This window comes from Panicum virgatum, chromosome 5N (assembly GCF_016808335.1).
Source record: "Panicum virgatum strain AP13 chromosome 5N, P.virgatum_v5, whole genome shotgun sequence".
Classification (NCBI taxonomy): domain Eukaryota; kingdom Viridiplantae; phylum Streptophyta; class Magnoliopsida; order Poales; family Poaceae; genus Panicum; species Panicum virgatum.
Window position 1 is genome coordinate 1563378 of NC_053149.1, and position 14960 is coordinate 1578337.

General features: G+C 45.2%; 1 protein-coding gene across 1 annotated transcript; it reads left to right on the forward strand.

Moving 5' to 3' along the window:
- The first annotated feature begins 9607 nt into the window (after nucleotides 1-9607).
- LOC120674276 (probable inactive receptor kinase At4g23740) lies at nucleotides 9608-13627 on the forward strand. The gene is made up of 2 exons (XM_039955430.1): nucleotides 9608-11157; nucleotides 12746-13627. The coding sequence occupies exons 1-2, from the start codon at nucleotides 9879-9881 to the stop codon at nucleotides 13399-13401; spliced, it is 1935 nt and encodes a 644-aa protein (XP_039811364.1). The 5' UTR covers nucleotides 9608-9878; the 3' UTR covers nucleotides 13402-13627.
- The last annotated feature ends 1333 nt before the right edge of the window (nucleotides 13628-14960 follow it).

The window sequence follows — 14960 nt, forward strand, 5'->3', positions numbered from 1 at the left end:
CACCCAGTTTGATGGAAGGAACACTTGAGAACATTGGCACTGTGGCCGATAGGGACACTACCTCCGTGGCCAAGATGGGCGTTGTCACCAAGGCTGTGGTGGGTGCTGCATCAGAGATCGAATTGGCTGTTATTGCAGGCTCTATTGCTGCGAGCGAGGTCGTCATGGCTGACATAGGCGATGTCACCTCGACTGAGATTGCCACTGTCGCTATGGGAGGGCAGCTTGAGCAGGAAATGCTCGCTGCCCCACCGCCAACTGAAGTTGGAGGGGTCGTGCTATCAACCGAGACGGAGAGTCAGCTTGAGCAGGGAGTGATCACTGCTTATGCTACTGAAGCAGCAAGTTGCCAGCTCCCCATAACTGAGATCAATGCAAGCACAACCCAGACTTTGAAGAAGATAAAGAAGCATGCGCCTGCTACAAATACAACCCTAAGGCGCAGCAACCGTGGGCAGGCAAAAAAATGATGAACACACACTGGAAAAGGCAGCTCGCATGGCTGCGACACGGAACCTAGAAGGTAACCAATCCTTTGCGTCTTTTTCAAATTCTCGTTTTTCTTCTAATTTAGATAATATTGGCGTTTCTTTGGGTAGAGATGATAATGTCATTAGATCATCCACCATATCTATAAAAACCATAGAAATTGATAGGCTAGTGGTGGCTGCTAAGAAGAAAGTAGAGAACAAAGATAAAAATAATGTCAAAAATAAAAGTGCCTCCAACATCACAGATTTTAGTGATGAGGAGGGGGAGGAGAGACTAGAGGTGGTCCTTAATCACGTTTGTGGATATATAAATGAGGACTCGCTTGAACAGGAGTATAACCACATATTCAGTGATCTCAGTCCTGTTCCTAGAAAGAAAAAGTCCACTTATGCCACTAAGATTAAAATTGGCAAACCTCCCAAAAAGCCAAGAACCCCCTCTAAGCTTCGTTTCCAATGAAAGGAGTCTTCTGGAATAGCAGAGGTCTTGCAGACTTGGCTAAACATAGATATTTATCAGAGATGGTCAAAGAAGAGCAAATTAATTTTATTGCTCTTTCAGAGACAGGTAGAGATGATTTCTCAGAGGCTACTCCTAAAAACTTTTGTGGGGGCCGAGATTTTATTTGGCATAGTATGGCCCCACACGGTCGCTCAGGAGGCATCTTTTTGGGGGCTGACTTGAACTATTTTGACATTGGTGCCATAGATGAGGGTGACTTTTATGTGAAGTTCATCCTTATAGATAAGTCTGATGGTTTCAAGTTTGCACTTTATGTTGTCTATGGACCGGCACAACATAACAATAAAGAAGTCTTTTTAGTAGAGATGGCTCACACCTGCTCACGGGAATCTCTTCCTTATATCATAGGTGGAGAATTTAATATTATGAGACACCCAGATGACAAGAGCACAGATAACTTTGACACTAAATGGCCCAACCTATTTAATGCGGTAATTGAAACCTTGGACCTCAAAAAAATTGTTATGTCGGGTCATCAATACGCTTGGGTTGGTCCACGAGATGAGCCGACCTATGAGAAACTTGATAGAGTATTTGTTAGCATGGAATGGGAAGATAAATAACCTCTGTCAATGGTGAGGCTAGGGATAGAAATATTTTTGACCACACTCCTCTTGTCTTAAACACCGGCTCTTCTACTCACCAGGATAGACAATTTTCTTTCAAATTTGAGAGAGGCTGGTGTAAGGATCACCGGGGTGTCCGACCCTAGAGGGGGAGGGGTGAATAGGGTCGCTAATCGCTTTCTAACCTAGGACTCAATCTATTTGCATAAGATAAACCTAACACGTCCTAGACATGCTAGTTATGACTAAGGTTTATCTATACTACTCTCTACTTACCCCTAAAAGACTTGCAATCTATAGCCAATCCTAATCAAACTAACTAGGAAAGTAAAGGCACGCAAGATAGAGTAAATGCGGAAACGTAATACGGTAAGTAAAGAGGTGAGGGAGAGAATATGCAAACTCCCGTGAAGACACCAAGACACACGATTTAACGTGGTTCGGTTAGGACACCAAGTCCCTCCCTACGTCCACGGCCACTTGTCCAACAAGAACAAGTGTGATGACGAGTCTCTTCGCTTGATCACCGTCTTGCGTTCGCCACCAAGGCTTCAGGCAAGCAAAGGCTAAGTGGCGCCAAGTCACCAAGACAAGATCACCGCCACCGTCTCTCTCAAAGCGTCATCAACGGCACCGTCTTCACTATTGGAGCTTCTCACTAAGAGGGGTCTCCTTCCCCGCACAAAGTGTCATTGCCGCTCCACACCAAGTTGAAGGGTCACACGACGAGTACACAGTTGCTTGCCGCAGCAAGACTTTGCTCAAGGGAGCTCTCGCAAGAACTAATCCCTATACAAGTGCACAAAGCACTCTCTCAAAGCTTCTCACAAGCTAGATATGACACTAAGTTTTGCTAGGATGGTTGGAGATGTTAGTTTGCTTGGGCAACACTTCCTTCAACTTTTCTGGCGTCCAACCATATGCAGCAACCAGTCTTGGGGGGTATATATAGCCCACACACCACAAAAGAGCCGTTGGAAAAGTGGCTGACAAAAAGCGCTATCACCGGTTAAACCGATGATCCACTTTGTGTCATCACCGGTTTAACCGGTGAGCACCTTTTTCCAACTAGCCGTTATACTTCAACGGCTACCTTAATCAACCGACGTAATCAACCGGTGAATGTATCTTCATCGCTGGTTTAACCGGTGCATGTAACTATCCCAGAGTTCCCGAAAACCAACTCTCTGGACAACTACACCGACGTAATTGACCGGTGTATCATCGGTTCAACCGATGTATGCATTTCCCTTGGTCTTCTTCTGCCGTTGCACCGACGTATTCAATATCTTCATCGTCGGTTCAACCGACGCAAAACCCTAGCCTCAGCTTCTGGGTTCATTGCACCGGTGAGTACAATTTGCTCCTCATCGGTTTAACCGGTGATAGCAAAATGTCTCTGTCTTCTTTGTTTTGACTTGATTTCTTCACGGTCTCTTCAATTCTTTGTCCTTTGGACCGAAGAGCTTTCAGGGCGGAACCACCGTAGGAGCGGCCCTTCGGGCCTAGCTACACCTATCTTCTCTTTGTCATCGCTTGAACCTAAAAGCCTGAGAATGGTCATCTTAACAATCATATTAGTCCAAGTGTTGTGTGTGTCATCAATCACCAAAATATTATATTGAAATATGGCATGAGAGGCCATTTTCGCTATAGCTGGTTGATTAGAGATGGGTTCTTTGACATGGTCGCAGATATTTGGCGGCAGGAATGTCATGGCACCACATCAATGCAAAGATGGCAAAATAAGATTAGATGTCTTAGGCAATACCTAAGAGGATGGGCCAAGCATACAACTGGAGCATATAAACAAGAAAAGAAAAGACTTATCGCTGGTTTAGATGAGTTAGATAAAAAGGCAGAAACCAGCATCCTGACGGATAATGAGATCAATTTAAAGCATTATCTAAAGGAGAGATTAATTTCTCTTTTGAGAGAAGAAGAGATAAAATGGTATGAGAGGGCGAAGGTAAAATCTCTTCTTCAGAAAGATGACAATACTCGCTTTTTTCATCTAGTGGCCAATGACAAGCACCGCAAACAACACATCTTTAGATTAGAACAAGAAGATGGTGTAATTGTGGGTGACCTTGAACTCAAAAAGTATATCACAAATTACTACGAGAACTTGTTCGGTAAACCAGATGAGATTGATATCTCACTTGTGGAAAGTCGGATAGATGACATTCCTCAAGTAACAGATGCAGAGAATGATACCCTAATATCTGCCTTCACTGAAATTGAGGTGAAAGAGGCTATATTTCAAATGGAACACAACAAGGAACCCGGCCCTGATGGTTTCCCAGCAGAATTTTTTTAAGTTTTCTGGGAAATAATAAAGGAGGACCTTATGGCACTCTTCAAAGATTTCCACGAGGAACGCCTACCCCTTTATAGTCTCAACTTTGGAGTAATTACATTACTTCCAAAGATAGTGGAGGCAAAACAGATACAACAATATAAACTAATTTGTGTCCTCAATGTATGCTTTAAGATTTTGACAAAAGTTTGCACCAACAGTTTGAATAGGATCGCTCAGAAAGTGGTAAGTCCTTCCCAGACAGCTTTTATGCCAGGCAGAAATATCATGGAAGGGGTGGTCATACTCCACGAAACCATTCACGAGCTACACACTAAGAAACAAGTTGGAGTCATTTTCAAAATTGACTTTGAAAAGGCCTACGACAAAGTTAAATGGTCATTCCTTCAACAAACACTAAGAATGAAAAGGTTCTCACCCAAATGGTGTAGATTGGTTGAAGGAATGATTAAGGGGGTAGTGTTGGGGTCAAGGTCAACGATGACGTTGGCCATTACTTCCAAACTAAGAGAGGGCTTAGACAAGGCGACCCTATGTCACCCATCCTGTTCAATATAGTTGCAGATATGTTAGCAATTTTGATTAAAAGAGCTAAGGATGACGGACAAATCAGGGGTGTTATACCACACCTAGTGGATGATGGCTTGTCGATTTTGCAATATGCAGATGATACCATCCTTTTTCTAGACCATGACATGGAACAAGCAAAAAATATGAAGCTCTTGCTAAGTGTCTTCGAACAGATGTTTGGTCTTAATATAAACTTTCACAAAAGTGAAAATTTTTGCTATGGACAAGCGAAAGAGTTTGAAGAAGAGTATATTGAACTCTTTGGATGCAATGCTGGTCAGTATCCCTTTAGATATTTAGGGATCCCAATGCATCATCGACAACTCCTTAATAATGATTGGAGGAAAGTCAAAGAACGTTTCGAAAAGAAACTAACATGTTGGAAAGCTAAGCATTTGTCTTACGGAGGTAGATTAGTTCTCCTAAACTCAGTGCTTAGTAGCCTACCTATGTTCATGATGTCCTTTTTTGAGATACCAAAAGGGGTTCTTAAGAAACTTAATCACTACAGATCACGTTTCTTCTGGCAAGGTGGTTCAGATAAGAAAAAATACCACTTAGCTAAATGGGACATCCTCTGCCGCCCAAAAGATCAAGAGGGCCTTGGAGTCATTGACCTCGAGGTTCAGAATAAGTGCCTTTTAAGCAAATGGATAGTAAACTTGCTAAACAGCGAAGGCACATGGCAGTCTTTACTCAGAAATAAATATTTGAGCACAAAATCTCTACCACAAGTCCAAGCTAAACCGAATGACTCTCATTTTTGGAGAGGGTTAATGAAGATTAAAGAAGAAGTTTTGGCCTGTGGATCCTTTGAGATTAAAGATGGGAAACAGTTGAGATTTTGGGAGGATACTTGGGTGGGCCAAAGGCCATTCAGGGAACAGTATCCTTCAATTTACAACATAGCTCGCCAACCACATGCATCAGTAGCGAGTGTGTTACGTTCAGAACCCCTAAACATTTCGTTTAGAAGGGCATTGGTTGATGAAAAACTCCAAGAATGGCTTGATTTGGTAGCTAAAATAACCAACATCAATTTAGTTGAAGGGAGTGATCACTTTAGATGGAATTTACATAAATTCGGGGTCTTTACAGTTATATCTATGTACCTCCACAAGATGAACCAAAATGCTCCCTTTCGCCACAAATTGATTTGGAAACTAAAAAATTCCTCTCAAAATAAAGATTTTCTTTTGGTTTCTCCAAAAAAGAGTTATCCTAACAAAAGATAATCTAGCGAGGAAGAATTGGAAGAGGAGTTTGAAGTGTTGCTTCTGTAATTGTAATGAATCAATTACACATCTCCTCTTTGATTGTCACCATGCAAAGGAGATTTGGAAGATAGTATATTTAGCTACAGGGTTAACTCCGCCAAGATCGATTTCCCATATGCTAGGAAATTGACTCTCAAATTTTAATAACAACGAGAGGCGTGTCGTTTTGGTGGGGTAGCTGCATTGTGTTGGACTATTTGGAGATGCCGTACTGATATTATTTTTAATAAAACCAAGTATTCATCATTTATGCAGGCTGTTTTCAGGGAGGCATACTGGTTGCGCTTATGGGCACAACTGCAGCATAAAGATATGATAAATGTGATGTTCTGAAAGACAAGTCTTACATTGGAGGTCGTCGTCTTGGAGATAGCTAATTATGGGTGGAAGCATAACCTTAGAATTGGTTTAGATGATTTTCTTTTTGTTCATTCTCCAGCTAGCCAATAGACGGTTATGTTTTGTAATAATTTTTGGATTGTGTACACTTTGTAGAGCCCGGAACTCGTTTCCATTATTAAAAAACATACCTCCACCTGCATTCTTGGCCGTATAATGTACCACGCGCGCACTGTGGCATAGCTCGGTGTTCATGGCGCCGGAGCTCGAACCTGTTTTTTTGCGCCGTGCAATAATAAATCTTCCTCACTGGTGCAGCTAGAGTTCTGATTTTTTTTTCAACCGGAAGCCGGTGTTGCTCCCTCTTAACGAAACATGGTGAGGGCCGTCATATTTCGGTTGTGTTTTCTGGCTGTGTTACTTCGGCTGTGTTTAGATGAGGGGAAAAGGGGGAGAAAAAGTCACATCAGTCACTGTAGTACACTGTAGCACTTTTCATTTGTTTGTGGTAAATATTGTCCTACCATGATCTAACTAGACTCAAAAGATTCGTCTCGCAACGTACATCAAAATTATGCAATTAGTTTTTTTATTTAACTATATTTAGTACTCCATGCATGGGTTATTTGCTATATTTAATGTTTCGATGTGATAGGAGATGTGATGGATGTGATGGAAAGTTTGGAAATTTGGTGGGAACTAAACACACCCTTCCAAAAATTCTCTCTCCAAACTTCACTATTCACCTATCACATCAAATCTTTTGCCTCATGCATGGAGTATTAAATGTAGGTAAATAAAAAAACTAATTGCATAGTTTTGATGTACACGACGAGACGAATTTTTTGAGTCTAGTTAGGTCATAGTAGGACAACAATTACCGCAAACAACCGAAAATTGCTACAGTGTACTACAGTGTCCGATGTGACTTTTTTTATCATCATTTTACGGATCTAAACACAGCTCTGTAACATACCACGCGAAGTTCCTGCCATACCTCCGCTTCATCAATAACTCCGTTACAAATGTCAGCTTCAGATCGTACATATACATATATAAGATATTTATATATATGAAACATATTATATATACACATATGCTTCCATCAGCTGTACTGTATGGTATGGTATAGTATGGTAGGATCTGTATGTATGTATGTTAGCAGAGTAGGTAGATGGTGCACGGCGGCGCCGAATTAGTGGTGGATCGGCCTGTAAACTATCCCCAAAATGAAAATGGGCAGCCCCAGCGAACAAGCAATAATTAGCGATGCACAGCCCATCATTGCGAGGCGATTAAGTACGGGGCGTAGCCGCCTTTTTTAGTTGGGTTTTTAAGATTGATTCATCGATGAACCCCGGGACAGATTACACTAATCGTAAGCTTAACCTTTTTGCATTGCTAGCTGCTAGTACAATCCAAGCGAACTGCTCCTGGTACAAATGTCCTCGTGCTGCCGATTCGCTCTGGCATGCATGCGATGCAGTGGCCAATGGGCAAAATGGCAGAGCCCCCCGAGGCACAGGCAAGCTTGAAGAGTTTGTTTTCAAACCCTTGTTTAGTTGCCTTTAAAATTTCAAAATTTTACAAGATTCTCCGTCACATCGAATCTTTGAACGCATGCATGAAGTATTAAATGTAGCTAAATACAATAACTAATTACACAATTTGTCTGTAATTTGCGAGACGAATTTTTTAAGCCTAGTTAACCCATAATCGGATAATAATTACCAAATACAAACAAAAGTGCTACAGTACTTTACACCCTAAAATTAACGCCTTTTTGTTGCACAGGAGAGGTGACCATGTTCAAACAACACAAACAAACTTGACTGACCCTGACAAAAAGGAAATGTTAGGGCGCGTTTAGTTCCCAAAAATTTTTAGGAAAAAATTACTATAGCAATTTTCAATCGAAGATTAGGAGGGCTAAACATGATTTAATTGTAAATCTAATTACTCGGATGGACTGGAAATCGCAAAATGAATCTATTAAGTCTAATTAATCCGTCATTAGAGATTGATTACTGTAGCACGACATTGTATAATCATTGCATAATTAGGTTCATTAGATTCGTCTCGCGATTTTGCCCGGGGTTGTGGAATGGGTTTTATCAATTATTCACATTTAATACTTCTAATTAGTAATCAAAAATTTAAAATTACTGTAGCCTACGAAAATTATTGGGATCTAAACGGGCCGTTAAAGGCAAGTCAAGCGAGCAGCAGCTCTCAGCTGGATGGATGGATGCAATCATCGTCTCCCACACAGGCACCGCTGCCGTCTTTTTCCCGTGCTGGATTCATATCCCTTTCGGCCGCGTTTAGTTTGTGAAAAGTAGGGTGAAAAATTAATGTAGTACGTTTCGTTGTTACTTGATAAATAATGTTCAATCATAAACTAATTAGGCTTAAAAGATTCATCTCATGCTAATTAGTTAGACTGTATAATTAGTTATTTTTTAATTACATTTAATACTTCATGCATGTGTCGAAAGATTTGATGTGACGAATACTGTACGAAAAATTTTTGGTAACTAAACGGGGCCTTCGTTTCCCGCCGACCTAATCCGAACATCCATCGCTCGTTTCTACTGCTCCCGTAGTCCCGTTGTTTGGCCGGCACCGATGGAGACGGGAGCAGTTTGTCCCTGAATCACCACTAGTAGTTTCTCCGAATTCGGTCAGAGCATGTGACTGGCTTGCAAGAGTGAAAGCTCTGTGCTAGTCACATCACATGGCTGGTTAAACAAATGCCAAGATTACCGGATCGGATCACCAAACAACGTATGTTCTGCCACAATAAGAAATGCTCTGCCTCGCAAATTCCTTGCAAGAGTGACCTTGTTCGCTTCCACGCGAGCGGCGCTGTCTGTCACAACTCACAACGGAGGAGGCGAGGCGAGGTGAGGATGCCGGGCCAGCAAGGAATCTCAACAGAAGAAGAATTCGGAGTAGGAATGGCAGGCAGGCAGATCCGCCCAATAAGAAATGCTCTGCCTCGCAAATTCCATGGCGCCACCCAGGCATAGGTTGCAATTTTTTTTGGAATTTTGGCACTGTAGCACTTTTGTTTGTATTTGGTAATTATTATCCGATCATGGGTTAACTAGGCTCAAAAGATGCGTCTCACAAATTACAGACAAACTGTATAATTAGTTATTTTGTCTAGTTATATTTAATATTTCATATATATGTTTAAAAATTTGATGTGACGAGATAATCTCGTAAAATTTTGAAATTTTGGATGCAACTCATCAACAAGGGCATAGGCAGAGCGGGAGGCACATGGCCGTTCGCTGACCGTGCCGTCACTTGCCGAGCACGCACCGGCCGCCCGCCCTGCGCGCCCCAGCCGCCCGCCCCCAAGCGGACGCGGCCGCCACGACTAGTCAGTCACTCCCATCAGCCATCACCCCACCACCACTCCTCTCACCTCACATGCTGCCGCAGCAGCAGCAGCATCACCCCAGGGCCAGCAGAAATCCAGCAAAACCACCGCGCCCCAGCCGGGCGTGAGCGAGCTCCGCACAGCACCCTGCGCCGGCAACCCACGCCGCCCGAGCCGCGGAACCCTCCTCCCGTCTCCCGCGCACGCTTCCCCAACGCCAAGCCCAAGCTAGCTCCCACCTCCTCTTCTCTCTTCTCTTCCCTCCCTTCACGGCTCCGCCCAGGCCCTTCACGCGTCTCGCCTCTCTCGGTCTCTCCCTCCCGCAGCAGCAGGGGGCGTGCTGTTACTCCACTCCGCTCAGATCCAACGAACCATCCGCCCCCACCGCCACAGCCAACACCATGCCGCCGCTCCGCGTGCCGGCGGCGGCGCTCGCGCTCCTGCTCTCCTGCTGCCTCTGCCTCGCGTCCGCCGAGCCCGACGCTGACAAGGCGGCGCTGCTGGCCTTCCTCGCCGGGGTGGGCCGCGGCGCCGCCGCCCGCGCGCGCATCAACTGGCCCGCCACCCCGCTCGCCTGCGCCGCCCGCGCCGGCTGGACCGGGGTCACCTGCAGCGCCGACAAAGCCCGCGTCGTCGCGCTGCACCTCCCGGGCCTCAGCCTCTCCGGCGCTGTCCCGCCCGGCACGCTCGCCCGCCTCGACGCGCTGCAGCTGCTCAGCCTCCGCGCCAACAACCTCTCCGGCCCCTTCCCCGCCGACCTCCTCGCCCTCCCCGCGCTCGCGGGCCTCCACCTCCAGCGCAACGCCTTCTCAGGCGCCGTCCCCGCGGGGCTCGCCGGCCTGCGCGCCCTCCAGGTGCTCGACCTCTCCTACAACCGCTTCGACGGGGCCATCCCCGCCGCGCTCTCCAACCTCACCCACCTCGTCGCGCTCAACCTCTCCAACAACTCGCTCTCCGGCCGCGTCCCGGACCTCGGCCTCCCGGCGCTCCAGTACCTCAACCTCTCCAACAACCACCTCGACGGGCCCGTGCCCGGATCCCTCCTCCGGTTCGCCGACGCCGCGTTCGCCGGGAACAACGTCACGCGGGCGCCGCCGCCGGCGCTAACGCCGCCCTCGCCGCTCACCCCGCCCGCCACCGGCGCACCCGCAAGGAGGCGGCCGCGGCTAAGCCAGGCGGCCATCCTCGCCATTGCCGTCGTCGGCTGCGTCCTCGTGTTCGCCGTCGTCGCGGTGTCCCTCATTGCGGTCTGCAGCAGGGACGCCCGCGATGAGGTGGGCGGCGCGGCGTCGGGGAAGGCCGGGGACAAGATGGGGAGGGAGTCGCCCGAGTCCAAGGCCGTCATTGGCAAGGCCGGGGACGGCAACCGGATGGTGTTCTTCGAGGGCCCGTCGCTGGCGTTCGACCTCGAGGACCTGCTTCGGGCCTCTGCCGAGGTCCTCGGGAAGGGCGCGTTCGGCACGGCGTACCGGGCGGTGCTCGAGGATGCGACCACCGTCGTCGTCAAGAGGCTCAAGGATGTCAATGCCGGCCGGCGAGAGTTCGAGCAGCAGATGGAGCTGGTCGGCCGGATTCGCCATGACAACGTCGTCGAGCTCCGTGCTTACTACTACTCCAAGGACGAGAAGCTGCTTGTGTATGATTACTACAGCAGGGGAAGTGTATCCAACATGCTTCATGGTATGATATGCTTGCTCCCAACCTCTCCTTCTTGTGCCACCTTCTGTGATCAGATCTTTCACAATTTGGATATTGCAATTTGCTTCATAACTACCACTGTTTGTTTGTGTTACAAGTTACAAACGTAGCAATGATGGTAACTGACAGAAAAGTGACACTTAAGAAATGTGTTAGGAGATGCTGCAATTTAAAAGGAAGAAAATTTTGTAATGTAGAGTGACATTATGGTGACCTGGAGATGCGATGTTGCTTGTTGTTTGGGAAGGAGTTAATGGTTCGATAAGATGACTGTTTGTTTAGTGCAAAAAAGTTTGTTTGACTTTATCAGATTGCAGTTTAGGGTGGACAATCAGGGATTGGGGGTTAATGGTAAAGGTAATGCAGGATGAAAAGGCTACCGAATGTGGAATACAGGTCCTTGTTCGTGCTCTGTTTATTGTCTAGGTTCACATTCCAATTTTCTGACCATAGCACATGAGGCCTTGTGACCCTTATATTTGAAAGTAACTCTTCTCTGCACTTTTCTCTCTTTTGATCATATCAGTCAAATCTGCTCCCTTTTCTGCATTGACAATTTTTTGGCATGACATTGGCAACGAATGGGAATGGTTTCCTCAATTGAACATGCCATTTTTTCTTACCTTATTTCACTATTTTAAGGAAAAGATGAACTTTAGTGTTCTGTGCTTTGGTTAACCGAAAGTAGCACGTGCTGCTGATTTCTTCCTAAATTCTGGTTTATTGACTTGGTGTCCTATATTAATTTCCTGTATTCATCTAGATCTAGCTGTTTGGTGCGTTGCTTAGCTGTCTTCACTTGTGATGTGTCTTCAAACTTTAAGCCGTTTCAAATCAAGTTCACATGGCATGCTTGGTGTGAGTTGGTCAACTCGGAGCCACATCAGTGCCATCTTAGCAGTTAGACAATCTGTTTCCTGTGTCATCCCATGAGGTTAAGCAGACAGTGAAATCTTTTTGATGAAGTTTATGTGTACTTAAATCACATGATGTCATGGAACTTGAATTTCAAACTTCATAGGTAGTTAGTTTGTAATCATATGACGTTGAGAATATACTAACTAAAAAGGATAGTTGGGTTTATAAGTAGTGGTAGGCATAGAAAAATAGCTGGCAACTGAGGAAGAAAAATGGATGAAAGATGCATCACGTAAGCACTAGGCAGTAGTTGAGTGTTGTCACCTGCTAGAAAGTTGATCTTCTCAAGTTTAATTGGTAAAATCCTTAAATTAGCTGGCGTTGGTGTGCACTCTCATGGCCCATTCCTCCATTTCCGTGCCAGAATCTGGACCAGAGGTGGACCACTGTTAGATATCTATGCATGAACAATTTGCAATCATGTTAGTTATGTATCATATCATGACTAAGCACTGCGTACTAACAGTAGATGAAACTGTAGGAACACATGATTATAGATATTCAGGCTAGGCTATATGGAGTACTATTTTGTCCAGAAAACAGACATCAATTATACTGTTTTCATCTAATGGTTATTATCTCATGTATAAACGTTTCATATGATTGAAGATGACAGAAATCTCATAATTCTGCTCCTTTTATGTGCTTTCAGGGAAGAGGGGAGAGGACAGAATACCTTTGGACTGGCAAACCAGATTAAAGATTGCCCTGGGAGCAGCAAGAGGAATCGCTCACATTCACACCGAGAACAACGGGAAATTTGTTCATGGCAACATCAAGGCCTCCAATGTGTTCATCAACAGCCACGAGTACGGCTGCATCTCGGACCTCGGCTTGGCATCACTGATGAACCCAATCACCGCGAGGTCCCGTTCTTTAGGGTACTGCGCGCCAGAGGTCACCGACACGAGGAAAGCGTCACAGGCATCAGATGTCTACAGCTTCGGCGTCTTCATACTGGAGCTCCTCACCGGGAAGTCGCCTGTCCAGATAACTGGCGGCGGCAACGAGGTCATCCACCTGGTGAGGTGGGTGCAGTCCGTGGTCCGGGAGGAGTGGACCGCCGAGGTGTTTGATGGCGAGCTGCTGCGGTACCCCAACATCGAGGAGGAGATGGTGGAGATGCTCCAGATCGCCATGGCATGCGTGTCGAGGACCCCGGAGCGGCGGCCCAAGATGGGGGACGTGGTGAGGACGATTGAGGAGGTGCGGAGGGGCGACACGGGGACACGGCCGTCGACGGAGGCGTCCACCCCGGCCGTGGAAGCGGCCCAGAACGGGCCGGAGAGCTCGTCGGCAGCGCAATGAGGGAGCGAGTTCATTGGTTGCTCGCTGCTGGTATTCGTTGTTCTTGTGTTTCTGCACGGCTGGGCGCACGGATGTTCGTTCTGTGCTCCGGCGGGTGCTGTACCATTCTTTTGTGTTAAGATTCCATGTTACGGAATTGTAACAGAATGTCATGTGGACGTGGTTCGATTACGCAGCAATTGCTCGCTGCTGATTATCACTAAGCTAAGGAAAAACTGATGTCTGATCTGCTGACACTTCATCTGATGCTGCTGTGCTTCCTTGCTTGTTGCTTCTTCGGGTTCTTTTGCATTGCTAGATCCGATCTGGTGCACTTGTACGTGGGCTGAATGGGTGTGTTAAGCTGATTTTGTGGGCCTGATCTATAGCCCATGGGCTTATCTCGTGGCCGGCCCAGGTTTCCCTGTTTTTTAAAGCGGAGCTCACGGTGTGCCCCGATCAAGTCCACGTCTATGTTTTCCTAGAAAAAAGTTATGCAAACCCAATCGTGAACGGTATCCCTTTAATTGTCTGGACATCCAATTCCATGTCAATTTTTTTGTCAAAAACATCATTGAATGTTTGGACACATGTATGAAACATTAAATGTGGACAAAATAAAAAATCAATTGCACTATTCGCGTGCAAATTGTGAGACGAATCTTTTGAGTCTAATTGCGCCATGATTTGATAATATGGTGCTACAAAAAATATTTGCTAATAATAGATTAATTAGGATTAATAAATTTGTCTTGCAATTTATAATTTGTTTTGTTATTAGTATATACTAGTATATCATATCAAGCCGTACTCCCGCATGTGCTAAAAATTAATATAAGAATGAGGTCAATAATTATAATTATCAATGTCACGTCCTTTTCATCTGGGAAACATATCAGGTGTAAACCAACCTCTCTGTGCAAACCGTGTAAACTGCAATCTAGGCCACCGGATTAACATCCAAGGGGCATGTGGGGATTGGGTAATTTTATAATTAACCACACGCTCTTGGATTGGGTAATCACGCTTTTGCAAATCCCCCCTTCCACTCTGTCTGCGCCTCCCCTTGGATGTTGATCTGGTGCTTCAGATTGAAGTTTGCAGGGTTTGCACAAAGAGATTGGTTTGCACCTGATATGTTTCCTTTCATCTATTAAATATTCTAATGCATACACTAAAATATATATTTATCATTATGTAGATACAATAGATTTTATTTTGCATCACACCTCCATATGTAGGCCTTGTTTAGATCCCAAAATTCTACACCAAAAAATATCACATCGAATGTTTGGACACATGCATGGAGTACTAAATAAAATCTATTTGCAATTTTTTTTTGCACGGATGGGTTTTAAATCGCGAGATGAATCTAATGAGCCTACTTAATCCATGATTTGCAACAGTGATGCTACAGTAACCACCCGCTAATTATGAATTCATCATGGATTAATTATACTCATTAGATTCGTCTCGCGATTTACAACCCATTCGTGAAAAAAGTTTTGTAAATATAGTTTATTTAGTGCTCAGAAATAGTAAGATTCTCTTTCAAAAATTTACGCCAAAAAGATCTAAAC

Bases quoted from the DNA above. Each gene is read 5' to 3' on its own strand.
- LOC120674276 (XM_039955430.1), top strand. From the start codon at position 9,879: ATGCCGCCGCTCCGCGTGCCGGCGGCGGCGCTCGCGCTCCTGCTCTCC. The intron at 11,158-12,745 runs GTATGATATGCT...ATGTGCTTTCAG, and splicing joins TGTATCCAACATGCTTCATG to GGAAGAGGGGAGAGGACAGA.